Below are 27,310 nucleotides of genomic sequence, written 5' to 3' on the forward strand. Positions count from 1 at the left end.
CAAAATGACCACTGTAATATTTATCACAGAAGAATAGTTACATATATGCTGTAAGAATTGAAATCTGTTAATGATGACCATAGTTACTTGGCACTCAGGTAACAAGATCTTCCAGAAGTAATCAAATACTTTATAGAAAGAGTATCTAATTTGGTTTATTTTGAATTTCTTTTGAATTCCTAGTTTGTGCTCAACATCTTGATTTATGTTTGATCAGTAACTTATTGAAAACATTTGTGTTACAGTACAGAATCCCATTCTGAATCCAAGAAAAGTAGGTAAAGACTAAAACAAAGTGACGACTGTGTCTTGTATGATAGTGGTGTAAATATAAGCTATTGCAGTTTTTTATCCCATTAGCAACAAATACCATTGAGGAATAAATGCACTCTAGAGTGAGTATGAGCATTCCAGGTCATTGAAGGGGCCTCTGAAAAGTGTGTGTTACCTACCTTAATCAAATTTCTTATCACCCTTTGTGGAGTAAAATACTGTGAAAAATCATCCACAGCTGTATATCAATAATTATATAAATAATTCATTAATATATTATGTTCAAAAGGTAATGTAGCGATTTAGGAAAATAATTTAGGTCAAAAAGTTGTTGAAAGTGGCCTCCATTATATGATTCACTTAACTGAATATGATGTTGCATACACTTAAACCTCTGTTGTAACAATGGTTGAGGTATTATAACAACACATAGATCAATTTCAGCTTTCAGTAATAGTGTGAGGGTGAGTTTTGTAAGTAGCATCCTTTAAGTATCCCTGCAAAAAAGGTGGAGATTAATCAGGAAACTGAGGGACCACAACCCCCTTTGATCAAAGTTTTCCATGAAAACACTGCTCTAAGAAATTCATGTCATTTTTGGCTGTATAAGTGGTATCATTGGCCTCAGGAAACTACGAGTTCCATAGCTAGTGTACAAGCACAGTGTTTACAGATAGTTGCACTATTATACATAGTGGTCACCATTCACCGTGCCATGATAGAATGTGATGAAGACTGGCATACATGATACTACACATAAACAACAACATTTTCATGCATACAGAGGGGATTCATGCAACTGATGTGGATTTTCTGTTGCCAGATGCACAAATTCTGTGCATTCACATATTGATCAAGATGGAAGCACATTATGTCAGACCAAAACCAATCATCAAGTTTTTCCTCATCTGGAATTACTGATATAATGATCCACTGACAGAAAGCTAAAGCCCTTATGCAATGCCCTGCAGGCACTGTCAATGGAGATATCAGACTAGTTAGTTAGGCAGTGCATGGATCTTATGGAACTTCAAAGACTGTACTGCTTCCATTCAATCGATATTCCTTTTATCAATACTTACACATGACCACTTTTGACTGTATCTGCTACATTTCCTGTAACCTGCATTTGGTATATTTCCAAGATGACATATTTGTTTGGTGCTTCTATATCATATTTTCCTGTGAAATATGAGCTTATTGACCTGTCAGTCAGGTGGTTCATAAGTCTTCTTCTTCTTTCATTCTCTGGTTGTTGGCTGCTAGATGTTTTGAGAGAACTTCAGATAACTTAACACACCATCATTGAAGCAGATATTCAATTTTATGCATATTTATTATCACTGTCTAATTTATTGATGATGATCAACTTTGTGTATGAATCTTCATACTTATAGTGAGACAGAATGGGAAACGACATACAGTTTAAGATGTCTAACAAAATTTAACTAATAGCTGTTCATAATTATTGGGTGATTGACTTGAAGAAACTTTGATAAACATGTGATATGTTAATGCAGTTTACAACAAAACAAGCAACAAAACAAGCAAAATTAAATGATGTTCAAATCAATCACACAAACCAGGATCTGCAGGAAATTGTGTGAAATTCCTAGGACTGCAATGGGATAGAATTCTATCATGGGGCTTATATATACAGTACCTTGCAAGTAAATTAAGTAGCCTAGCATTTAAAATGAGAATATTGTACATTGCTACCAGTATGAGTGTAAAAAAGATACTATATCACAGCTACCTCGAATCAGTAACGAGGTACGGAATTGTATTTTGGGGTAATTCAAACCATATGCGTCCAGTATGAAAACTTCAGGAAACCTTCATTAGAAATATGCACAATGTTAGGAAAAAAAACTTGTTGCCCACTCTTAAAAAATCTGAGTATGTGAAGTGTTCCCTCACTACATATCTATGAGCTGATTATCTTTGCACATAGTGACCCTGATTTATTTTTAGCAAATAATTTTCAACATGATTACAACAGCAGAAAACAAAATAATGTTATGCTGCCCACCCAATATTTAAAACTTTATGCTCAAACTCCACAATATGTGAGTATGAATATTTATACAAAGTGAAAGGAAGAGAATTGCTCGGTATAAATTTAGAAACACTGAAAAAAAACCTTATACAAAAAACTAGTGCAGAAATGTTACCATACAGTAAAAGAATTATTTTAACCTGTGATGAGCCTGAAAGATGTGAAAATAGCAAAAGAAACGAAGTACTTTCACCAAATACAGAGATTAAAAATCAGTCAAGTATGAAGTCTTGTAATAACAAGCAAGGATATACCGGTACTATAATTAGCAGGGAACATACATATCTTGAGAGCATAACAACCTCAAGCAAGAAGAACAAAGAAGATATCTGCATGCTCTCAGACAGTCATGGAAAGGGCTTAGCTGGTATCATGTGTAACATGCAAAATATGTTTAAGGTTAGTGGAATAATGAAACCAGGCACTCCCTTGAGTGAAATTCTAAAAAATTGTGAACAATTTTTGGAGCCTGGAAGAAACTGTTTAATAATCAGTGGTGCTAATGACGTATGTAGGAATGAGGGTAAATTCGCCACAAGATTGTTAAGAAACTCACTACAGAAAATTACAAATGTGAACTTCTATGTTGCAAGTATACCACAAAGACATGATCTCATGGAAAAATCTTGTGTCAACAAAGAAATCACTGTTACTAATACAAAATATGAAAAAATATGCCGAAGCTTCCTGAATGCCACATATATGAATGTACCATCTTCAGAAAGAAGTCATTTTACCAGGCATGGGCTACACAGAAATAAACTTGAAAGAACATTTATTAGTCGAGAAGTACTTAATTGAGTGTTAGCAGTTGAAGACAAGAATTGCCCTACCATACCACTACCACCACCACCACCCATCATGGCAACTGAAATTCTCCAACATAAAAATGAAGATTTAACAGATGTAGTTACATCTCCTTTATCAATGCTAATGAAGTTTGCAGAAGGGGGTACCTCTTCCACACCAGCAGCAGAATCTACTACAGTTGGACAAAAATCGTCACAAGAATATTCATCATTAGAAGATGAAACACCATCCACAGCACCACCAGCTGAATAAATATCTGAAGGCAACATTAAACTTCGACTCAGAAGAAAAGCAGCTCCACCAACACATCTCCAGGATTTTTTATTGGCAGGCAGCATCACACAAATAATAAGGTAAATGGTGCACCGAAATCAAAAAATTAAAATAAGTTAACAGTTTTCTATCAGAATTTACAGGGTTTAGGCGGCAAGCTAGGTGAAATAGAAGTCCTCCTAAATGACTATTTAAAAGAAACTGCAGCCTTGTGTGCAAATGAGCATTGGCTGAAGGAGACACAGTCTTGTACTGCTGTTATTCTTGAATTTGAAATGACAAGTATGTTTTGTAGCGTTAATAGTATGGGTGGTGGTATGTGCATATATGTTAGGTCAGGTCTTGATGCAAAATAAGTTAAATATAGTAGCGTAAAATGCATAGAAAAAGACTTTGAATACTGTGTATGTGAGTTAAAAAAACTTAAAATGTTTATTGTGTGCATATATAGATCACCATCATGGAATTTTACTTCTTTTCTCCACGACCTTGACATGTTGCTAAATCAACTCAAACAGCAGTTAACAAATACAATTGTCCTTGGAGATTTTAATGTTAATTTTAAAACTAAACGCAGTAAACAACAACAACAGACCAATCAGTGCTTATCTTATAATATGACAGCAACAGTAACAGAAGACACTAGATGTTTAAATGTATCTGGAACAATAATTGATCAAGCATTTGTCAATAAGAATAAATGTGAACATATCACTGAAGTAATAGAGACAGTGTTCTCGGATCATAAGGCAGTCACGTTAACATTATAAAATATATCTATTAAGGATCCAGTGGTATACAGAGAGAAATGATTTGTAAATGAAGACAGCAGAAGGGTTTTTATCAACATGTTAAAAAATATAACTTGGGACAAAGAATCAACCTGTGATGTAGATGAAAAATTTGAGTCATTCCTAGCAAATTATTGGTATTGTTATGATATCACATTTCCTATTAAATGAATCAAAATTCAAACCAAAACAAAGGCGTGGGTAACACAGGGAATGAAAAAATCTGCAGACACCCTATAAAAGTTAAATAAATCTGCAAAAAATACTGTTGCATTAAAACCATATGTAAAAATTTACAGGAAAGCATATAAAAAAGTTATAATAGTGGCTATGAAACTAAATAATGACTCATATATCAGGAAAGGTACTAACAAAATAAAATCAACCTGGGAGGTAATAAATAGGAGCATAGGTAAAAAAAAGTAAAAACAGCATTCTTGTAATTAAAAGTAAAGGGAAAGCAGTTGAGGACCCACTACAGATAGCCAACATATTCAACACACATTACAAAAATATCGCAACAAAACTAATTCAAGAAATATGTGATTTCAACTCCAGAGTGCAACTACCAATGAATGATGATACCATGTTTCTATTCCCTATTACTGCATTAGAGGGACAAAATGCCTTAAATCAGTTGAAAAATAAAATGACATGTGGCTGTGATGGGATTCCAGACAAAGTAATAAAGAACAGTGCAAGATTCATAGACTCCCCACTTGGTGACATGATTAACATGTCATTTAGCACAGGACTCTTCCCAGAAAAACTAAAGAAATTGATTGTCAAGCCTATTTACAAGAAGGGGGACTAGTCTGATGTAATCCATTATGTGCCTATATCATTGTTATCTGGATTTTCAAAAGTAATTGAAAGGGTAATGCATGATGGACTATCTCATTTTCTTAATAAAAATCAAATTACAGTTAAAGGGCAAAACGTTTTTAGGAAAAATAGGTCAACTAACACAGAAATTTATAACTTTTTAACACTGATCATAAATTCTGTAGACAAAAATGAATTAAACTGCGGCCTGTTTCTGGGCCTGTCTAAGGCTTTCGATGTCATTGACCATAATTTACTGCTCAGGAAACTATATTGCTATGGAGTTCATGGAGTAGCACCTGATTGGTTCAAATCCTATCTTTCTAATAGGTATCTGAAGGCAGAGATACAGCATGTGGGTAAAGTCTACTCATCGGCATACCAAAGAGTCAGGTATGGCGTGCCGGAAGGCTCTGTACTGGGGCCATTGCTGATCTTAATATTTATAAATGACTTGCCAAGCCATTAATCAATAACAGAGCTGGCCATGGTGGCCGAGCGGGTCTAGGCGCTTCAGTCGGGAACTGCACGACTTCCACGGTCGCAGGTTCGAATCCTGCCTCGGGCATGGATGTTTGTGATGTCCATAGGCTAGTTAGGTTTAAGTAGTTCTATGTTCTAGGGGACTGATGACCTCAGATGTTGAGTCCCATAGTGCTCAGAGCCATTTGAACCATCAATAGCATATGCAGTATTGTTTGCTGACGACACCAGTCTATTTGTCAAAGCTATGAATGCAACTGACTTATTGGAGAGAGTCACAGTAGCCACAGAAGAAGCAAACATGTGGTTTACAGACAACAAATTATCTGTTACTGACAAAAATAAAGTTTAGATGAACTTCAGACATATAACAAACAAAGTAAATTCTGGCCTAACTGTAAAACTTGGGCAGTGTAAGATAGAGCAAACCCCCCACACTAAACTTTTAGGATTATGACTAGATGAATACTTAATGTGCGAGAAACATACAGAAATGTTAAACAAAAAATTAAGTCAGTATTGTTATGTTCTTAGAATACTAAAAAATTCCTGTTGCGTTGATGCAGTGTTATGTTCATACTTTGCACTCATGCATAGCACACTAAGATATGGTATCATTTTTGGGGGAATACCAGTTTGGTCAAACACTCATTTGTGCTTCAAAAGAGGGTAATAAGGATAATCAGAGGTATGACACACAGAGAATCATGTAAAAAAGTTTTCAAGGAACTACAAATCATGACTCTACCCCCATGTATCTATATTTATGAAAGTAATCCCAAAGAAAGCAGGTGTTGACAGACATGAAAATTGCTGAACTATCAGTTTAATAAGCCACGGCTGCAAAATACTAACACAAATTCTTTACAGATGAATGGAAAAACTGGTAGAAGCTGAACTTGTGGAAGATCAGTTTGGATTCCATAAAAATGTTGGAACATGCGAGACAATATTGACCCTAGGACTTATCTTAGAAAATAGATTAAAGAAAGGCAAACCTACATTTATAGCATTTGTAGACTTAGAGGAAGCTTTTGACAATGTTGACTGGAATACACACTTTGAAATTCTGAAGGTGGCAGGGGTAAAATACAGGGATGAAAAGGCTATTTACAATCTGTACAGACACCAGATGGCAATTATAGGAGTAGAGGGGCATGAAAGGGAAGCACTGCTTGGGAAGAGAGTGAGACAGGGTTGTAGTCTATCCTCAATGTTATTCAATCTGTATATTGAGCAAGCAGTAAACAAAAGAAAAATTATGAGTAGGAATTAAAATCCATGGAGAAGAAATTAAAACTTTGTGGTTCACCAATGACATTGTAATTCTGTCAGAGACAGCAAAGGACTTGGAAGAGCAGCTGAATGGAATGGACAGTGTCTTGAAAGAAGGATATAAGATGAACATCAACAAAAGCAAAACGAGGATAATGGAATGTAGTTGAATTAAATCGGGTGATGCTGCAGGTATTAGACTAGGAAATGAGACGCTTAAAGTAGTAAATGAGTTTTGCTATTTGGGGAGCAAAATAACTGATGATGGTAGAAGTAGAGAGGATATAAAATGTAGACTGGCAATGGCAAGGAAAGCGTTTCTGAAGAAGAGAAATTTGTTAACATTGAGTATATATTTAAGTGTCAGGAAGTCTTTTCTGAAAGTATTTGTATGGAGTGTAGCTATGTATGGAAGTAAAATGATGTTGATAAATAGTTTAGACAAAAAGAGAATGGAAGGTTTTGAAATATGGTGCTACAGTAGAATGCTGAAGATTAGATGGGTAGAACACATAACTAATGTGGAGGTATTGAATAGAATTGGGGAGAAGATAAATTTGTGGCACAACTTGACTAGAAGAAGAGATTGGTTGGTAGGACATATTCTGAGGCATCAAGGGATCACCAGTTTAGTATTGGAAGACATCGCAGAGGGTGAAAATTGAAGAGGGGGACCAAGAGATAAATACACTAAACAGATTCATAAGGATGTAGGTTGCAGTAGGTACTGGAAGATGAAGAAGCTTGCACAGGACAGAGTAGCGTGGAGAGCTGCATCAAACCAGTCTTTGGACTGAAGACCACAACAACAACAATAACAACATGTTTTATGAAGGCACACCAGGAACATTCTTTGTTAAACAATCAAGTTCATAACTACAAAACGAGAAATAGAGACGACTTTCATAGAGAAAGTCACGCAAAAGCTATGTATCAAAAAAGTGTTCTTTTTCAGCCAAAAATCTTATTTAGTGCTCTGCCAAAAGAAATTAAAAGTATACCAAAATCCCACATATTCAAAAAACAACTTAAAAAATGTTAATTAGCAAGAGTTTTTATAGTGTCAAAGAATACTTAAATCACCAGCATTCAATATACAGTAGGTTATTTCCTTTGTCATAATGACCCAAAATGCTCATTGAAAGCTAAATTGTATTCATCTATTATTCTAATTTAGCATATTATGAATGTTGTTATGCATATGGTTTCATGTTATATATTACCCTTATATTTTATTTATGGACATATAATTGTAAATCTCTTCATGTCCTATTTTCTATGTAAGGCAATGTATGACAAATCCTATATTATTTTTTCATGATGAGATACAAGGATGGACATATAATTGTAAATCTTTTCATGTCCTGTTTTCTATGTAAGACAATGTATGACAAATCCTATATCATTTTTATAATAATGAGATACAAGGATGCTAAGTAAATAAATGAAGAACAACCTGAAAATTTGAGCAGGAGGGAGCAAGTACTTAGGACTGTTAATTTTTAAAAGTTTGTTACTTTTTAAGAAAAATTATTAGTTGCATATTAATTTCATATCCAGTACAGTTTTTGATATTAATAATCTTACAGAAAAAATTGTAAACCAGTTTTTGTGATTTGATGAGTATTTTGTACATAAAGCCAATGACTTGAAATTGTATGTTATGAGACAATAAACATCTATTCCATTCTTTATATTACATGCTTTGAATGCTAAACCAGAAATGATAGTGGAAATGTTACTCATTGAGTGTTGATCATGAACTGCTGTCAGGAGCTGCACTGATATCTTGGGGCTACTCATTTGTTGGTATCATTAAGAAGTGGGTACAGATTTCCTTATATAACATAAGCACTAAAATAGCCTTTGACACTTTCTAACATGACACTAGAAAACTTTTTTCTTTTTACATATTCCTAAAAAAATATTGTACCAGTAACAAGTCTAATACATACTAGAATAAAATTTCACAACTGTGTGTGAGAATGCCTGAACAGGAAGCTCGTGCATCAGCAGCAAAATATTGCCAAAATGAGTGAAAAATATTATGATTATGTAATAAGTTTTACCTAGATGACAGTGGTTGTATCCATTTGCTACAATAATAAGTGGAGTAGCTTATTTTTATCGAGATTTTGTATGAAAGTAAGTGTAAATATGTTTTTTCACTCACTTAGACATGTGTACAGTTTAACGGTTAGGTCTACTGCAGTTGTTCATGGTATCATAAATGTTATTATTATTACTAATAAACTAATAGTGCATTAATAACTTACCATATTTGTTTCATATGATCCTCCATATTTATTTTTGTTGAATGAATATTGTAATAATTAATCTGTGAGTTGAATATTCTGTGAAATAGTTCTCCTTTCCAAATTTTTAATCTATTTTTACTATTTTACATCAAGAAAGGGACTGAACAAACGAATCAATCAGAAGTAACTTTACTATAAGTGTTTTCATGTTTGACAAAGTATTGTGACTCACTTTGTTATGTAACAGAACAATCTCAGAGCTGCTACAAACCAAGTTATTTAAAATAAATTTTTGTTCTATAGTGGTGTCAAGATCGCAAGTGTGTTGAAGTTGGAGATCGACCTGATCCAGTAAATGGCGGGTGGGGGGAATGGGGGTCATGGAGTGAATGTACACGCACATGTGGTGCTGGAATTTCCACCATTGAAAGAGAGTGCAACAACCCAATTCCCAAATTTGGTGGGAAGTATTGCCTGGGAGAACGTCGTCGCTACAGACTCTGTAACACACAGGTAAGCAACATAACTTATATTATTGTATAAATTCCAAACATTCTACAGTGCAGTTTGCTATTGACCAACTGCATGTTACTCTGTTTCATACTCATGCTTTACATTTTCTTTCAAAATGTGTTACACGTTTCACTACTTTATTCCTTGCCAATTCCTGGTTAGGTCTTTCCTAGAAAGATGTCAGACTTGGAATTGTAATCTCCTGAGGCAAAAACAATCTCTTTTTATAAACCAGTTTATAAGTAGAGAAGCCCAGACACCAAATAACCCTCCAGAACAAGTATACTTAATGACCTCATTGGGCAATAGTTCAGTACAGATACAGTGTATGACATAGTCATGTTGCAAGAATAATGGATGTGGAGTGACCGGTATGTTGTATGTGCCAGAGGTACAATGACGGCCAATGTCAAAAATATTGGCTGGTGCCCAAAATGTAGGTGGAAGCCCAGTGAGTTACTACATTCCTTCTTCCATGGGGGAGCAGTGAGCTACATCTTGGTTAGTTGATCCCCAGCTGGCAAAACAGCCAGGCAGCACTCTGAACCAGGATGAGGATGATGTCTGTGGAAGCCTTGGATGCCCCCTCTGGTTTTACCAGCTCCCAATCAGCATAGACAGGAGTGTATGGCTGGAAGATCACTGCCTGGTGGCACAATCAGAGTCTTAGTGACTTCAGTGCTGGTAGCTGAGGTCATTCCATGTCCAAGTTGGGATCTGGCACAGAAAGGAGCTGCAGTGGTGATTTCAGCGTCAGCAGGCCAGTACCATGTCTGATCTTCTTCTGACATATCGTCCCTCTCAGGTAGCCTATAAAGAGAGGGAGATGAGTAATTGGCTGAAATTGGTGAACAGAACTGACAACTATATGGCAGGAAGAGCTCAGGAGCAGGAGAGGAGATAGCAGAGGGTCCGGCGGAAGAGGAATGAAAGGTGGTGTTGCTGCAGTGTGTGTCTGCCAGAGGGCTTGGAGGTGGCTGCAAGTTGGTCCCTCACTGCAAGTGGTGCTGATTTTGATGGCATGTCACTGCATAGTCACCCATAGCCAGAGTGAACACATGGTATCCCAGCTGCTGCCAGACGATCATGGAAATCTACTAGTACTGATATCTGAAGGCCACAACACACAGTTTCCTAGACAGAATTGTGGAGACAGTGCTGTGGCCAGTCTCACAGGCATGGGCAAAATGAGATTTAGGAGTGTCTGGAGCTGATGACCATAGAAATGTTTACCTAGGCACTTCTCCCCTGTCAGTTTCAACCTACAGGAATTCGAAAAAGGGTTAGTGGCTCATCCCTTTCAGAGCAAAGTGCTCTACCAACTGAGCTACACCAACACCACTCACAACCCATCCTCACAGCTTTACTTCCACCAGTACCTCATCTCCTACCTTTCAAACTTCACAGAAGTGCTCCTGCAAATCTTGCAAGGCTAGCACTCACAAAAGAAAGGATATTGTGGACACATGGATTAGCCACAGCCTGGGGGATATTTACAGAATGAGATTTTCACTCTGCAGTAGAATGTGTGCTGATATGAAACTTCCAGGCACATTAAAACTCTCACCAGACCAAGACTCAATCTTGGGACCTTGGCTTTCATGGGCAAGTGCTCTACTAGCTGAGCTGCCCAAGCACAACAGAAGGCCCGTCTTCACAGCTTTACTTCCACCAGTCTCTCATTTCCCACCTCCTAAACCTCCTGAGTTCAGTTCTCAGTCTGGCACACAGATTTAATGTGACAGAAAGTTTCCTATCAGTGCACACACTGCTGTAGAGTGAAAATATCACTCTGTAAACATCCCCCAGAATGTGAATAAGCTCTGTCTCCACAGTATCCTTTCTTCTAGGAGTGCTAGTCCTGTACAAGTTTTGCAGGAGGAAAAAAGTGATGTTTGTGATGTAGGAGATGAGGTACTGGCAGAAGTAAAGCTGTGAGGACAGGTCGTAAGTTGTACCGAGGTAGCTCAGTTGGTAGAGCACTTTCCCTTAAACCCAAAGGTTCCACGTTTGAATCTCGCTCTGGCACACAGTTTTAATCTCCCAGGAAGTTTCATATCAGCACACATTCTGGTGCAGAGTGAAAATCTCATTCTGGAAAAATTTCCCAGCTAAGTCATGTGTTTGCAAAGTCCTTTCTTCTTCGAGTGCTAGCCCTACAAGTTACGGAGGAGAACTGTGAAGTTTGGAAGCTCGGAGATGAGGCAATGGTGGAATAAAGCTATGAGGACAAGTTGTGAATCAATTTTGGGTACCTCAGTTGGTAGAACACTTGCCTGCAAAAGGCAAAGGTCCTGAGTCTCAGTCTGGCATACAGTTTTAACCTGTCAGGAAGTTTCATAACACTGCACACTCCACTGCAGGTTGAAAGTTTCAGTGTGGTCTACTATTTGACACCATTGTGAGAGGTGCAAATTTTGTTGAGCACTGTGACTCCAGCCTCCACACTGAGATCATTGTGGGAGGAAGTCCTTCTATAGTGAAAATTTTGTTGATCACCGGGACTCCAGCCTCCTCACTACTGTGGACTGACAGTTGACCATGAATGGTAAGCTTGAGCACATATTGAGTACAATCGTCCACATGGTACCTGTGAAGGGGCCCGCAAACTCAGCGTAAACCGTTCCCATGGGCAAGAGTATGTCATCCAGAGTGAGAATGTTTGGTAGGGAGTGACTTGCTGTTGTTCACACTGATAACTGTTGCAGACAAGACATTTGACCTGATGGTGTATACTCAGTCATTGAACAAGGCGCTGGGTGGACATTTTAGTTCACAAGACACCCCAGTGATCTTGGTGCAGGAGCCACAAGATTTCTGGGTACAGAGGAGGTTCTGGCAGGACCACCCAGATAGGCAGTAGATCCATGTTTAGTAACATAACTCTGTCCACCAGGATTAGCCAGGAGTGGAGTTGACCAGGAATGTAGTCCAACCAGCCCTGTTGTAAGATGGACTCCTTGACCATGCTACACAGCCTCAACCCCCCCCCCCCCCCTCCCTCCCGATGGGAAAAGCATTCTCTGCCTATAGAGCCACTTCATCCAGCTGAAAGCAAAAAGTCTTGCCTTGGTTGAACTCCATGTTGAAGCCCATTGGGAGATGGGACAGGGCATCCACGTTGTCATGTTGAGTGGTATAGGGGAAGTGGGCTTTCCTCTTGGGTAGCTTTGCTACAGGGCTGAAGAGGGAGATCAATGACTTATGGTCCATAATGAGGTGAAACTTTGTTTTGTAGAGAAATACATAAAATTTCTTCAGCACAAAGATTATTGTGAGGACCTCTTTTATGATTTGTGAATACCTCTTGTTCATGGCACTGAGCATCTTCAACGCAAATATAATCAGACACTCAGAGCTATCTATTTGTCTATCTCCCAGGACAGCGTCCAGGCCCTATTCAGAGCCGGCCGGAATGGCCAAGCGGTTCTAGGCACTACAGTCTGGACCCGCACGACCGCTACAGTCACAGGTTCGAATCCTGCCTCGGGCATGGATGTGTGTGACGTCATTAGGTTACTTAGGTTTTATTAGTTCTAAGTTCTAGGGGATGACCTTAGCAGTTAAGTGCCATAGTGCTCAGAGCCATTTGAACCAACCCTATTCAGAGTCGCCTGCCACAACAAGTAGCTGTTGGCCCAGTTGAAATGTTCCAAGACATGGTGTCTGCACAGTTCAAATGTGGTGAGAAGTTGTACTGATAGAAAGGCCTGCTTTAGTGTTTTGAACACCTTTGCATATGCCTCCACCAATACACAAAGCACGCCCTTCTACTGCAGGATGTTAAGATGATGAGCGAATGCACAACTGACACCACACCTGAGATAAATTTTCATTAGGATATTAATTTCCCAGGAAGGACTGGAGCTCCTTCAAATTTATGGGTCAATGCTATCGATGAAATATGCTATCCCGGCTGAAGACCACAGTTAAAATATGGTCACTATTTTTATTTACTTAAATTTGGCATATTTCGTGACAGTATCTTTTCTGTAAAATGTTTACAAGGCGATAATTGTCTTGGCTTCAGTTGTCTAGTGGAGGTATGATTCCACTATGCAGTTTTGTTGGCTGCAGAAATGTCCTGGTTCAATGAGTTTTCCTCATTTTTTGGTGCTTCAAATACCATTTTTTCAAATGTGGTTTCTTCTTAAAGCTTATATAGAAAAAATAGTAACATAATTCTTTTTTTTTTTTTTACACTTCCAAATTATTATGACAGTGACCTGCACATTGTTCAACCATCAACACACACCATGAGTTCACTCACAGAACACCAATATGGTTACATTCCATACATAAATCACAATATAAGTACATATCAGTTATAAAATATGTTTGACTGGAATTAAATCAGTTGCTCAAAATTTCATCAGTTCTTAGTTCTGTATACTGTTTTGTTATATTTTGCAGCCTTGTCCTGAAGGAGAGCCAAATGCCAGAGACTTACAGTGCTCCCAGTTCAATAACAAAACATACAACAACAAAATGTACAAGTGGGTGCCATATTATGACAAATGTAAGTGTTTGAAAAAGTAAATTAATTAATAACAAAGCTAATGAAATAAAACTATTTTGTTTTTATTTATTAGAAACTTATACTCATGCTATAATGACTTGTATACTTGAAGTAGACTTCATTTTCCAAAATTTTTGAGAAGGTGATGCATTCTAGAATAGTATCTCACCTGATCAACAGTAATATGTTCAGCAAATCACAGTATGTATTTCAGAAGAATTGCTCACTCACGAAATTTCACAACTATTAATTAACAAAATAGCACCCATTTACATTTCTATGACGTATCTAAGGCATTTGACTGTATGAATCACAATATTCTATTAGATTACAAGATTGATGTGATTGATGTTGAAGCCAAACAATGGATAATGTCATATCGTACCAAAATAATGAAGGAAGTTGTGCTTAGTAATTCAACCAACATAGTCTGGGGACATTAATCTGATTGGGGTAGAAATAACATATCAGAGTCCTCAAGGCTCAACCTTAGGTCTGCTATTGTTCCTCATATATATAAACAATCTTCCATCTACTGTACAACAGGCAGAATTAGATCTTTTTGCACATGACACTAGTATTTTAATCAATCTGAGCATACACACAGCAACAGAAGGAATGGTAAACAAGGTTCTTAAACAGGGTGGCTATTCTTCTAGAACACCTGGAATTATCAGGGAATTCATTTTATCTGGAAAGTCAGGGAAACCTCAGGGAATTTTGGGGGTTTCATAAATCCTCAGGGAAATATAAGCTAGCATTGAAATTAAATTTTATTCAGTTTTATAAATCACAAATTTTAGCTTACTTAATATTTGAAAGTGTGTTAATTATATGAATATTATCCCTTATAAATTATCGATGTTTAAAAGCTATGGTTAAACTATTGCTTGTGGCTGCTAAATAGCTCAACTGCGAGGAAAGAAAAGTCATCATTGTGGTATGCCGCCCCCCCCCTCCCCCTGTTTATCGGGAGTTTCTTTTCTTGAACACCTGGGAGTCTAAGGGAATTTTTTTTCCAAGTTTGAGAAGCCACCCTATATTATTGACTGCTTTTCTGACAATGGTCTTGCCCTCAGTTTTAAAAAGACACAAAATGTTCAGTTCTCCAACCCAGGGGTACTGCATCCATCATGAGTATAACATAAGGTGAAGAAATAATAAATAAGATGGAAACTTTAAAATTCTTAGTTCAATATTCATGAGAATTTTAACTGAAAAAAAAAACACATTTTATAACCACGAGAACAACTTAGTTCAGCCACTTTCACACTTAGAATAATTCAAATCTTGGGGAGAGACATATCAGTAAGTTGACGTATTCATTCTAATGTTATATAGAATAATGTTCTGGTGTATTTCATCTTTTAGAAAGAAAGTCTTCAATTCTCAAAAAAGGACTGTAAGAATAATATCTGCTGCTCACCCTCACATCTGTATATTCAATAACAATAAAAATAATAAATTAAAAACAAAGATTCCAAGACTTACCAAGCGGGAAAGCGCCGGCAGACAGGCACATGAACAAAACACACAAACACACACACAGAATTACGAGCTTTCGCAACTGGCAGTTGCTTCGTCAGGAAAGAGGGAGGGAGAGGGAAAAATGAAAGGATGTGGGTTTTAAGGGAGAGGGTAAGGAGTCATTCCAATCCCGGGAGCGGAAAGACTTCCCTTAGGGGAAAAAAAGGACAGGTGTACACTCGCACACACACACACACATATCCATCCGCACATACACAGACACAAGCAGACATATTACATATTACAAATATACAATATTACATACAATATTACAATATTACAATATTACATATTACAAATATGTCTGCTTGTGTCTGTGTATGTGCGGATGGATATGTGTGTGTGTGTGTGTGCGAGTGTACACCTGTCCTTTTTTTCCCCTAAGGGAAGTCTTTCCGCTCCCGGGATTGGAATGACTCCTTACCCTCTCCCTTAAAACCCACATCCTTTCATTTTTCCCTCTCCCTCCCTCTTTCCTGACGAAGCAACTGCCAGTTGCGAAAGCTCGTAATTCTGTGTGTGTGTTTGTGTGTTTTGTTCATGTGCCTGTCTGCCGGCGCTTTCCCGCTTGGTAAGTCTTGGAATCTTTGTTTTTAATATATTTTTCCCATGTGGAAGTTTCTTTCTGTTTTATTTACATCGTCATTAATAAAAATAATAACTTATAAATGAGCAGTATGTAGCTATGTTTCCAAATTAATCTGTGATGTGAATGTAAAATTATTAATTCCATATCATTATTACTTATTGTGCAAAAAATCCATTGAACATGAAACTAACTAATTGAACTATGTGGAAAACAAAACAACTTTGTGACTCAGGCAGAAGATGGAATAGTACTGCCACAGTTAAATAAGAAATCACACATGAAAATGGTCTCTAAAACTTTGCAACTGCTAAGCTGTTCTCTTGAGGCCTTATTTCGAATTTTGTTAATGAAAAGGACGAGACAGATAGCATAAAACAAGACTTCACACACTGCAAAGGTATACCAAAAATTAATTATCTAGAACAGCTAGTAATAGGGACATTGAACTGTCTGCAGACAGCCAAGGGCAAAGTATAGTTACTGAATTTCAGAGTAAAAGCAGTCAGACTTTAAATTAATAATGGAGCCATCCATGATATTCAGTGGATCTAGAGGAATACGTTGGGAAAAGATTTCCTTGTTTAGTATCTTTCCAATGGGATCAGATCATGCTGCAAGGAATGAAAGAAAAGCTTTTTTAATCTTACTTGAAAGAGGAATGTATGATCTGAGAATAACAAATATCATTGTTTTTTTGAGTGCAACTTTCTTATACACTCCTGGAAATGGAAAAAAGAACACATTGACACCGGTGTGTCAGACCCACCATACTTGCTCCGGACACTGCGAGAGGGCTGTACAAGCCATGATCACACGCACGGCACAGCGGACACACCAGGAACCGCGGTGTTGGCCGTCGAATGGCGCTAACTGCGCAGCATTTGTGCACCGCCGCCGTCAGTGTCAGCCAGTTTGCCGTGGCATACGGAGCTCCATCGCAGTCTTTCACACTGGTAGCATGCCGCGACAGCGTGGACGTGAACCGTATGTGCAGTTGACGGACTTTGAGCGAGGGCGTATAGTGGGCATGCGGGAGGCCGGGTGGACGTACCGCCGAATTGCTCAACAGGTGGCGCATGAGGTCTCCACAGTACATCGATGTTGTCGACAGTGGTCGGCGGAAGGTGCACGTGCCCGTCGACCTGGGACCGGACCGCAGCGACGCACGGATGCACGCCAAGACCGTAGGATCCTACGCAGTGCCGTAGGGGACTGCACCGCCACTTCCCAGCAAATTAGGGACACTGTTGCTCCTGGGGTATCGCCGAGGACCATTCGCAACCGTCTCCATGAAGCTGGGCTACGGTCCCGCACACCGTTAGGCCGTCTTCCGCTCACGCCCCACATCGTGCAGCCCGCCTCCAGTGGTGTCGCGACAGGCGTGAATGGAGGGACGAATGGAGACGTGTCATCTTCAGCGATGGGAGTCGCTTCTGGCTTGGTGCCAATGATGGTCGTATGCGTGTTTGGCGCCATGCAGGTGAGCGCCACAATCAGGACTGCATACGACCGAGGCACACAGGGCCAACACCCGTCATCATGGTGTGGGGAGCGATCTCCTACACTGGCCGTACACCTCTGGTGATCGTCGAGGGGACACTGAATAGTGCACGGTACATCCAAACCGTCATCAAACCCATCGTTCTACCATTCCTAGTCCGGCAAGGGAACTCGCTGTTCCAACAGGACAATGCACATCCGCATGTATCCCGTGCCACCCAACATGCCCTAGAAGTTTAAGTCAACTACCCTGGCCAGCAAGATCTCCGGATCTGTCCCTCATTGAGCATGTTTGGGACTGGATGAAGCGTCGTCTCACGCAGTCTGCACGTCCAGCACGAATGCTGGTCCAACTGAGGCGCCAGTTGGAAATGGCATGGCAAGCCGTTCCACAGGACTACATCCAGCATCTCTACAATCGTCTCCATGGGAGAATAGCAGCCTGCATTGCTGCGAAAGGTGGATATACACTGTACTAGTGCCGACATTGTGCATGTTCTGTTGCCTGTGTCTACGTGCCTGTGGTTCTGTCAGTGTGATCATGTGATGTATCTGACCCCAGGAATGTGTCAATAAAGTTTCCCCTTCCTGGGACAATGAATTCACGGTGTTCTTATTTCAATTTCCAGGAGTGTAATTTGGTGTAATGATCGTATGTAAAAAAAAAGAAAGAAAACAGAATATGCAAAAACATGAAGATAGGAAATATTTGCAGGCAGTTTGAAAGTGCAACATCTGAGGACATAAAGAATTTGGGGAAAAGATTCCACACTACACAGTATTTTCAAATAAATAGACTAAGGAAAAAAAACTTTAATTTCAAAGATTTTAGAAGTAGTAAATAAAATCTCAAATGAGCAAAGTGATGCTATAGAGGCATGCCTCTCATGGAAAGAAAGTATATGTTATCTGGAGAATCAAGTCTACAATCTGCCATCATTGAAGCTTCACTACTCCAACCCAAATGTGAGATTTCATTAGAACATGGAAACACTCCCATTGTAACCAGGAGTCCAGCCTCGAAGGCAGAGGCAGAGACAGACACAACGTTCATGTGTGTTTGTGAGTTGTGCTTGTGTGAATGTGTGTATGTTTTCTGCTTGAGAAGAAAGCCTTCTGGCCGAAATCTCAAATGTATAGCAGTCTTTTTGTTGTGCCTATCTGTCACTCAACATCTCATTTATATGGTGAGTAGCAATCTATCATTTTTACAATATTCTTTATATATGTAAAAGAAATTTTGCTACAGGAAATTGTATAAATTTTATAAATGTCCTAAGCTACAAGCCCTGTGTGAAAGTGCTTCCCAACACAAATACCAATGATGTATATAATTCCTTCTCTTCAATTTTCATGGGGTATTTTGAAATGTGCTTTCCAAAGAAGCTGTCAAGAATCAGGTACAATGGTAAAATAAGTGCAACTTCCTGAATTACATATGCCAATAAAAATTCTTGCAGTACTCTAAAAAGACTAAGTTTTAAAATGAAAATATCCACAATGCCATATTTCAAAGAACATGTTGAGAATTACAAGAAAGTATGTTGACAAGCAATCACTGAGATGCAATTTATGGCTAGTGACAGCATAATAAGACAGACCAATAACAATCGAAAGCTATTTTGGAAATTGTGAACACTCAAACAGGGTAGAAATGTGAAGAACAGGATATAATTTTTTAAATGCAGAAAATGTTAACATTTAAAAATGTGTCAAATTATGTAAACAACCAACTGACACACTCTGCACTGCCCAGGTATTCATGTTGCCAATTTTCTATTAGAAAGGAAAACAAAAAATGAAGTACATTTGTGGTGAAGTATCAAAAAAATTTCATTTCCATGTTTTCGTGAAAACACCTTTGAAATTATGAAAAAATCATAGAAAGAAATGTACATAATATACAAATGTATATGTACAATATCCAAATTAAGAAAGATGATCCTAGACAGTTTCTGTAAACTGGGTACAACTGCTTCACATGCATATAATGCAATTTTGTAAATGTCTCTATGGCAACACCTCTTCATAACTCTACAGATAGCTATTGTTTCCACTTACAACCATTTGAATTTCAGTTGAAAGCTGTCAAAAGTGCTGCCAGATAGCAGGGATTTCCTTAATTCACCTGACTGTAGGAGTGTCTTAATAATAAAGAATAAATGTATTAAAACTTCATGCATGAAGCAGCATTTTTGTATGTATCACATCTTCACATCTCTTGAACTGTGTTGTACAGTGATCTATTTGTGTAGGTACATTCCACAGCATATATATTCTGTCAGCAAAATATGTTGTGAATAAAGTTAGTAGTAAAGAGGTAATAAATTTAAACAACATACACAGTGTGACAGTTTTTCACATGTTTATGACATCATATCTCCTGATCTATGTGTCATACGGTGATATAATTTTGCCGGTATGTTCAGTGGCATATGTGGATACTGCCTGCAATGTGTTGTGAATAGAGTTGGTTGAAAAGAAGTAGTAAATTTAAACATCATGCAGAATGCAGCTGTTGTTCTGCATCTCAGTGTTTACGATGTTGTATCTCCCACACTATATATGCTACCGTGATATACTGTGGTAGGTGCTTTTAACTGCACATGCAGATATTCCCTGCAAAATTTATTGCAAATACTGGTAATATCACAGAACCGATACATTTAAACGTCATGAAGGATGCGGCAGTTTTTCAGACATCCTATTGTTTATGACGTATCTCCTGAACAGTGATAGGTAGGTGGTTCTTATCCCCACAGCAACTGTTGCTTGACAGTAAGGTATGTATGTACCAAGATTGGTTGAAATTGGTCCAGTGCTTTAAAAGGAGATGTGAAACACACACACACACACACACACACACACATACACGCACACACAAATAGATTTTTATACTATGTATGGCTAACTTCATTATGCAACAACTACATTAAGCTCAAAATTCAAAAATCTAGAAAAACCAGAATGTAGCTTGAGAGTAGATCCAAAAATGAACACAAAATGACAGAGAGCCTGAAACATTAAATGTTGGGAGGAGAAGACAGAGTGCTATGACCTGTCATAATCAAGACTTTTTGTAAAGGAAAACATGGTCCACAATAGGCTGCAATATTTCCAGAATGAGATTTTCACTCTGCAGCGGAGTGTGCGCTGATATAAAACTTCCTGGCAGATTAAAACTGTGTGCCGGACCGAGACTCAAAATCGGGACCTTTGCCTTTCGCGGGCAAGTGCTCTACCAACTGAGCTACCCAAGAATGACCCATGCCCCATCCTCACAGCTTTACTTCTGCCAGTACCTCGTCTCCTACCTTCCAAACTTTACAGAAGCTCTCCTGCGAACCTCCAGTGCACACTCCGCTGCAGAATGAAAATCTCATTCTGGAAACATCCCCTAGGCTGTGGCTAAGCCATGTCTCCGCAATATCCTTTCTTTCAGAAGTACTAGTTCTGCTAGGTTCACAGGAGAGCTTCTGTAAAGTTTGGAAGGTAGGAGACAAGGTACTGGCAGAAGTAAAGCTGTGAGGATGGGGCGTGAGTCATGCTTGGGTAGCTCAGTCGGTAGAGCACTTGCCCGCGAAAGTCAAATATCTAGAGTTCGAGTCTCGGTCCAGCTCACAGTTTTAATCTGTCAGGAAGTTTCAGGCTGCAATATTCTTTGGCAGTTGAGCAATCAGCAGATTTCAACATTCATGTCATTTTCATGATGTATCACATTAGATGTTACACATAATTCAAATTACTGTTCCACACTTGAGGCCATATTTACATAGTCCATATCCGATAAGTGTGGCCCCAAGTGTTGAACAGTAACTTGAATTATGCACTATGTCTATTGAGATACATCATGTGATGTTTACCCCACATGTGCTTGAAAATGACAAAAAACATCAAAATTGGTTTATTGCACAATTAATGAAGAATATTACAGCCTACTATGGACCAAGTTTTCCTTGAAAAAAATTTCAGAGGCTGTGGCCCCACACAAAAGCAAAATTGTGATAAAAATTGAGACTGCTGCACCAACTGTAAGACATTGCCAACTTATCGTTTCCTGAAAGGTTGAAAATATCAATACTGAAGCCATTACTTTTAAAAATGCTGACAAATATTAGGTAGAAAGCCATTGATCAATATAATTCTTTCTACCATACTCCAAAGTTTGGAAAAATTGATGACACACCAAATCAAGAAATATCTGTGTCCGTATGTTGTAAAACAGTAATCAGCATGGCTTTAAGACGATAACTGTGAAACTGAACTCACAAAGTAGGACTGAGGCACCTTATTCCAATCACATAATCAGTCATATATTATAAACACATCCAAAACAACATACACAAAACAATGGCAACAAAATATGACAGATTTCATGCACACCAAAGACTACCAGATTCTTTTGCACAAGATGCAATTTGGCTTCACATATTCAATTATTATTATCACAGAGATTGGCTTGCAGTAGGTAAACTTCATATGACATGGTGTGCAACCAGACTTTTTGAAGGCATCAAATAATCATTGCAACTGGTTCTGTAGATAAATAATTATAAAAATACAATCTAGAGGTCTTCTGTAGTGCAGTTACAGATTGAGATACAAAAGATTGTGGGTTCAAATCCCATTGAGCAGAATTTTTTTTTTAATATTTACCACAATGACTCTGATGTTCATTAATTTCAATGAATTGGTTTCATTGTAATTTTTTTTTATTTTTAATCTTCTGTTGCGTCATTTAAAGTTTACCATTTTATTTTCTGTTATCTTTCTCTCTATCATTCTTTTCTGATTTGGAAACTGCCAGAGTTGCCTATAACATGTAAATGAGTTCCAACCAGGACTGATCATCGGCTGGTATCGCATCAGCTCGCATAGCAAAAGCAAGATGTTACAGCTCACTTTTGGCACTGACACTTGAATTTTTTTCTGTCTTCAGTTTACTCATACAGGTCAGCTTTAATCGCTGTGAGCAGAGAGAGCGCAATTAATAGTTCTGTCACAGGCTGCTGACTGCCTTTTTCTTGGATATATTGCACATCAAGAGGTTGTGGTTAGATTAGGACATGAGCGTAAATTCAGGGCTTCAAAATGTGTTGCCTGCCATTGTTCAGTCGTTGGTCATTTACAATCAGCTGTGGACAGCTCATCTAATGTTCCCACCATACCTGATGGCAGCAGATTCCTACATCACTCTGCATTACATGGACACAATTTCAACTTGTGAAATGATCTGACATGTTTGCATGTCACCTTTAACTGAGTGGTAGTCGACGTAGCAACGCTGGAGCTCCAAGTGACAACCATCAAGTAATTTGTAGTGCAATAACCCAACAAAATTCTGATTCTAGGTAAAATTGCTTGGTGGATTGAATAATTCTATCCAGTAAAGTTGACCAGTCTGATGTGGCAATAGAAGATAGCAAAAAGGAGGCTGAAGTTTTAAATTTTGCATTTAAGCAATCATTTGTGTAGAATTGTAGTACAAACATACTGTCATTTGACCATCACACAGACTCCTGTATGAAGGACGTAGTAATAGACATCCCTGGCATAGACAAGCAACTGAAATAGTTGAAAGGAAAGAAGTTTCCGGGTTCTGTATGTAAGAAGAGTAAAAGAACAGACATGCAAAATTACAGACCAATATCATTAACACTGGTTTGCTAAAAAATTCATGAACATATTCTATATTTGAATGTAATAATTTCCTTGAGACAGAAAAGCTTCTGTCTAAGAATCAGCACAGATTTAGAAAACATCACTCATACAAAACTCAGCTTCCTCTTTTCTTGTATAACATCTGGCAAACCATGGATAAATGGCAACAGGTAGGTTTGACATTCCTAGATTTTCATAAAGTGGTACAGACTGTTGATAAAGGTACGAGCATACAGAAAGTGTTGCCAGATTTGTGGGTAGTTTGAAGACTTCTTAAGTATGTTATCCTCAATGGTGATCATTTGTCAGAGATGAGGGTATCATCAGGAGTGCTACTCAGAAATGTGATAGGACCACCTTTATTCTCTGAATACATAAATATCTGACTAACAAGTTGGGCAGCAGTCTGTAGCTGTCTGCCAATGATGCTGTAATATACAGGAAAGTATTGTCGTTGAGTGACTGTAAGAGTACTAAGGTTGACTTAGACAAAATTTTTAGCTAGTGTGATGACTGACAGCTTGCACTGAATGTAGAAAAATGTAAGTTAATGCAGATGAGTGGGAAAAACAATCCTATAGCATTACAAGTGGGCTGCTTGACACAGTCACTTTGATTAAATGTCTACACTTAACATTGCAGATCGATTTGTAATGACACGAATACATAAGGATGATAGTAGAGAAGATGGGCAGTTGATTTTGGTTCATTGGGAGAAATTTTAGGAAAATACAGCTCTTTTATAAAGGAACTAGTGTGCAGGACACTAGTGCACCCATTCTTGAATACTGCTTATGTGTGTAAGATTCCCACTGGGACAGATAAGAGGAAGACATTGAAGCACTTAAAAGGTAGGCAGCCAGATTTGTTACCTATATGAATGGCTTGACAAGAAATCAACTGTCTCTAAGTAAATTTTTGAATTTAACTTTTAAGTCGAAAGGCTTCAACTTGTCTTTAGGATGAGAAGTCAGTCGGCACATGAGTACTGTGGAGATGCTTTGTGAACTCAAATGAGAATCCCTGGAGGGAAGACTATGTTCTTTTTGTGAGACATATTGAGAAAATTTAGAGAACTGACACTTGAGGCTGACTGCAGAATTATTCTACTGCCACCAATGTACATTTTGCCTTAAGACCGTGAAGATAAGGTAAGAGAAATTACAAGCAACTGGGAAAATAGTCAAAACGTAAACCCATATATGGTATTGGGTGCCAAAGTTATAGACAGAGTAACATCTATGCACAGAGACTCAATTCCATCTGTTTAGCTCTTAGAATTATTTCAAATAATTTTACCTTATAAGATGTCAATATGGCATACTTTGGCTATTGTCAGTCTCTTGCAAGATATAAAATAATATTATGCAGTTCCACCACTTGCTGTCCAGAACAGTTTTTTTTGTTACAGAAGAGGGCTATCTGAATAAATATGCACAGTCCTCCATACACACACTGAAACCCATATTCAGAAAGCTTAAAATACTAACAGTATTTGCACCTTATACATACAGATGTGCCTTATATATATCAGGGCCCACCTTGACAAATGCTGACCTTCATTGTTAAAATATCAAGAATAACATAGATCTACAAGGGCTATTCAGAAAATAAGGAACGATAGGTTGCGAAATGGAAACCACAGTGAAAATCAAAACTTTGAGTGACTTATTTCCGTAGTCGCCGATCCGACTTAGACGTTTGTCATAGCGTTGTACCGACTAACCAATACCCTTGCTATAGAAGGCAGCTGCCAGTGCTTTCCACCAATTCTCTATTCTGGCCTACAGCTCACTGCCTGTGCCAAAATGTTGTCTTCATAGCCAGCGGTTCATGTGAGCAGAGATGAAACTCAGAGGGAGACAATTATGGGCTGTATTGTGGGTAATCAAACATTTCCAGTTGAAAATGATGCAGGAGCATCTTCATTGCCCCTGAGAATTGTCTTGAAGAAGAAAATGCATGACAGTTATGTAATGTTGGCTGCATAACTTCAGGTGAAATTTCTCACCAGGCCCTCGAACTTGGCAAGAGACACTATTGTTCTAGGTATCTTTATGTGCTCCCTGTGTTCTCAGAACTAAAAAAGAATGACAAAACGTGATCATCAGGCATACTAGAGATTCTGCCCAACACACCTGTACAAAACTTAATCAGATTTTCATTGTGGTTTTCATTTCGTGACTGATCATTTCTTACTTTTCGAATAACCCTCATACATACACAGCAAACAAAAAGAACTAACACACAAAGGAATGTGAGCCATGTCAGTGTTGTTAAACTTTACAACAGGCTGTCAATTGGCATCAGAAAATTGCAGGACAAAAATAAATTTAACAGTAGAACAGCAAAGTTACTGATGTTCCTTTAACAGCAGAAAGAGTCAGTTGACACAAACAAATATTTTTTTATTATTCTACCATAATGCCTATTTTTTGTGAGTACTAACAACAATTCTTTAACATGTAATTAGTACATTATTTACTTATTTCAACAAAGAAATGACTTATCAGTTCATTATTGTTCCTCCTGACAAATTTCCCAAACAGTGTACTTTCATAAACTAACTATTTTTAGAACCTTCCAGACACATTTAGTATTTGTGCTCCATATCATACTCATGTGTGTTCTGTACATGGATCTGTTGTGATTTCTGCACGAGTCATTGGAATCTGCTAGACATGCTTTGATCTGTATGCAATTTTTCTGCAGACAACTTTGTAGTACTCTGCACAGTTGTTGCTTGTCTTGTTGCCTATGCAAAAGTTGATTAGGCACTTTTTCCTTTTTCTAGATGATTTTGGTTCTGTGTCATTTTCTTTTGTCCATTCTTCTTCTTGCTCTTTCGATACCGTGAATTCATTCAAGAGCAGAAGAGCGAACTTCTTCCTTTCCGTTTTGTTGCTCATTACTATTTTGTAAATGACCTAAGCATTTATTGCTGCCATATCCAAGATGACATAGAAGACATGCATCTGCCATCTCCTACATGCAACCTTTGTAATATAAATAGTCATTTGATAAAACACGTCTACCCCATGCCTTGTTGCATTGTGGTATGTTATTCCTGGTTTCTTTATTCCTTCTTTGCTTATTGCGATGTCAATATGCTGTGTACTCAGAAAAATGTGATTTTTATTCTTTTTTCCTTGGTATACAGTCATCGTGCAGTATGTTTCCAGTCTGTTGCAGGATGGTAGTGTAGTATATTTCACATCTGGTTTGTAATGAAGTTTTCTTTTCTTTGCGCTTCTTAGCAAGTTGAGGGGATGGGAAGAAATTGTCTATCATCATGTTTCTTTCTTCATTTAGAAATGGCTCCATGAGTCACAGAACAACAAACTCTCAGAGTGGTCATTTCTCTGTATGTGTATCCTCTTTTCTGAGGTATGGGAAAGCGTTACAGATATACTTTGTCGCTACATCAGCAGCAGTCCAGAAACTGAGTCCATATTTTTTGGGTTTGTTGAGCCTGAATTGAATGAAGCACAATGATAATAGTTGCTCGTCTGTGGTTATATATTCTCCAGAGTGACAAGAATGGATACTGTTTTCCATTGAATCTCCCCAAATTTCGGATACAAGAGCTAATTTGTTGGCTGGCATACATTCATCTCAGGTTGATTTTTCATCAAGATGGAGAAATCTGAGAACCTCTTTGAACCTGTTCCTTGGCATAAGGTATTTAATGAAAATAGGCCCTCAAGAATGCAACCAAAGATCATCTACATTTTCCAGATCCTCAGGTAACATGACCCAATAATTGTTTTTTAGCATTTTCAGGCATTTGATTCTGTGTTTCCTTAGCATCACTTCATCAGAAATAAGACAGAAAGCTCTGATGACAGTGCCGTCTACTCAATGGTAAGTGTAAGAAGTTGGAGCTCTTCACTCCTTTAGAGCATTTGTAGCTGACCTTTCTCCAGAAGATGAAAAATTTGCAATGTCCCACTC

The 27,310-nt window shown here is 38.1% G+C and overlaps 1 protein-coding gene across 1 annotated transcript in view; it reads left to right on the plus strand.

Moving 5' to 3' along the window:
- Positions 1 to 27,310, plus strand: part of LOC126282419 (A disintegrin and metalloproteinase with thrombospondin motifs 12-like) — a 1,083,163-nt gene that overhangs the window by 965,670 nt on the left and 90,183 nt on the right. Inside the window, exons 12-13 of the mRNA XM_049982077.1 lie at positions 9,351 to 9,560; positions 13,974 to 14,079. Of these exons, the coding sequence (XP_049838034.1) occupies positions 9,351 to 9,560; positions 13,974 to 14,079 (316 nt within the window). The remainder of the gene's footprint in view (positions 1 to 9,350; positions 9,561 to 13,973; positions 14,080 to 27,310) is intronic.

The sequence above is a fragment of the Schistocerca gregaria genome, chromosome 7, assembly GCF_023897955.1.
Source record: "Schistocerca gregaria isolate iqSchGreg1 chromosome 7, iqSchGreg1.2, whole genome shotgun sequence".
NCBI classification, from domain to species: Eukaryota; Metazoa; Arthropoda; class Insecta; order Orthoptera; family Acrididae; genus Schistocerca; species Schistocerca gregaria.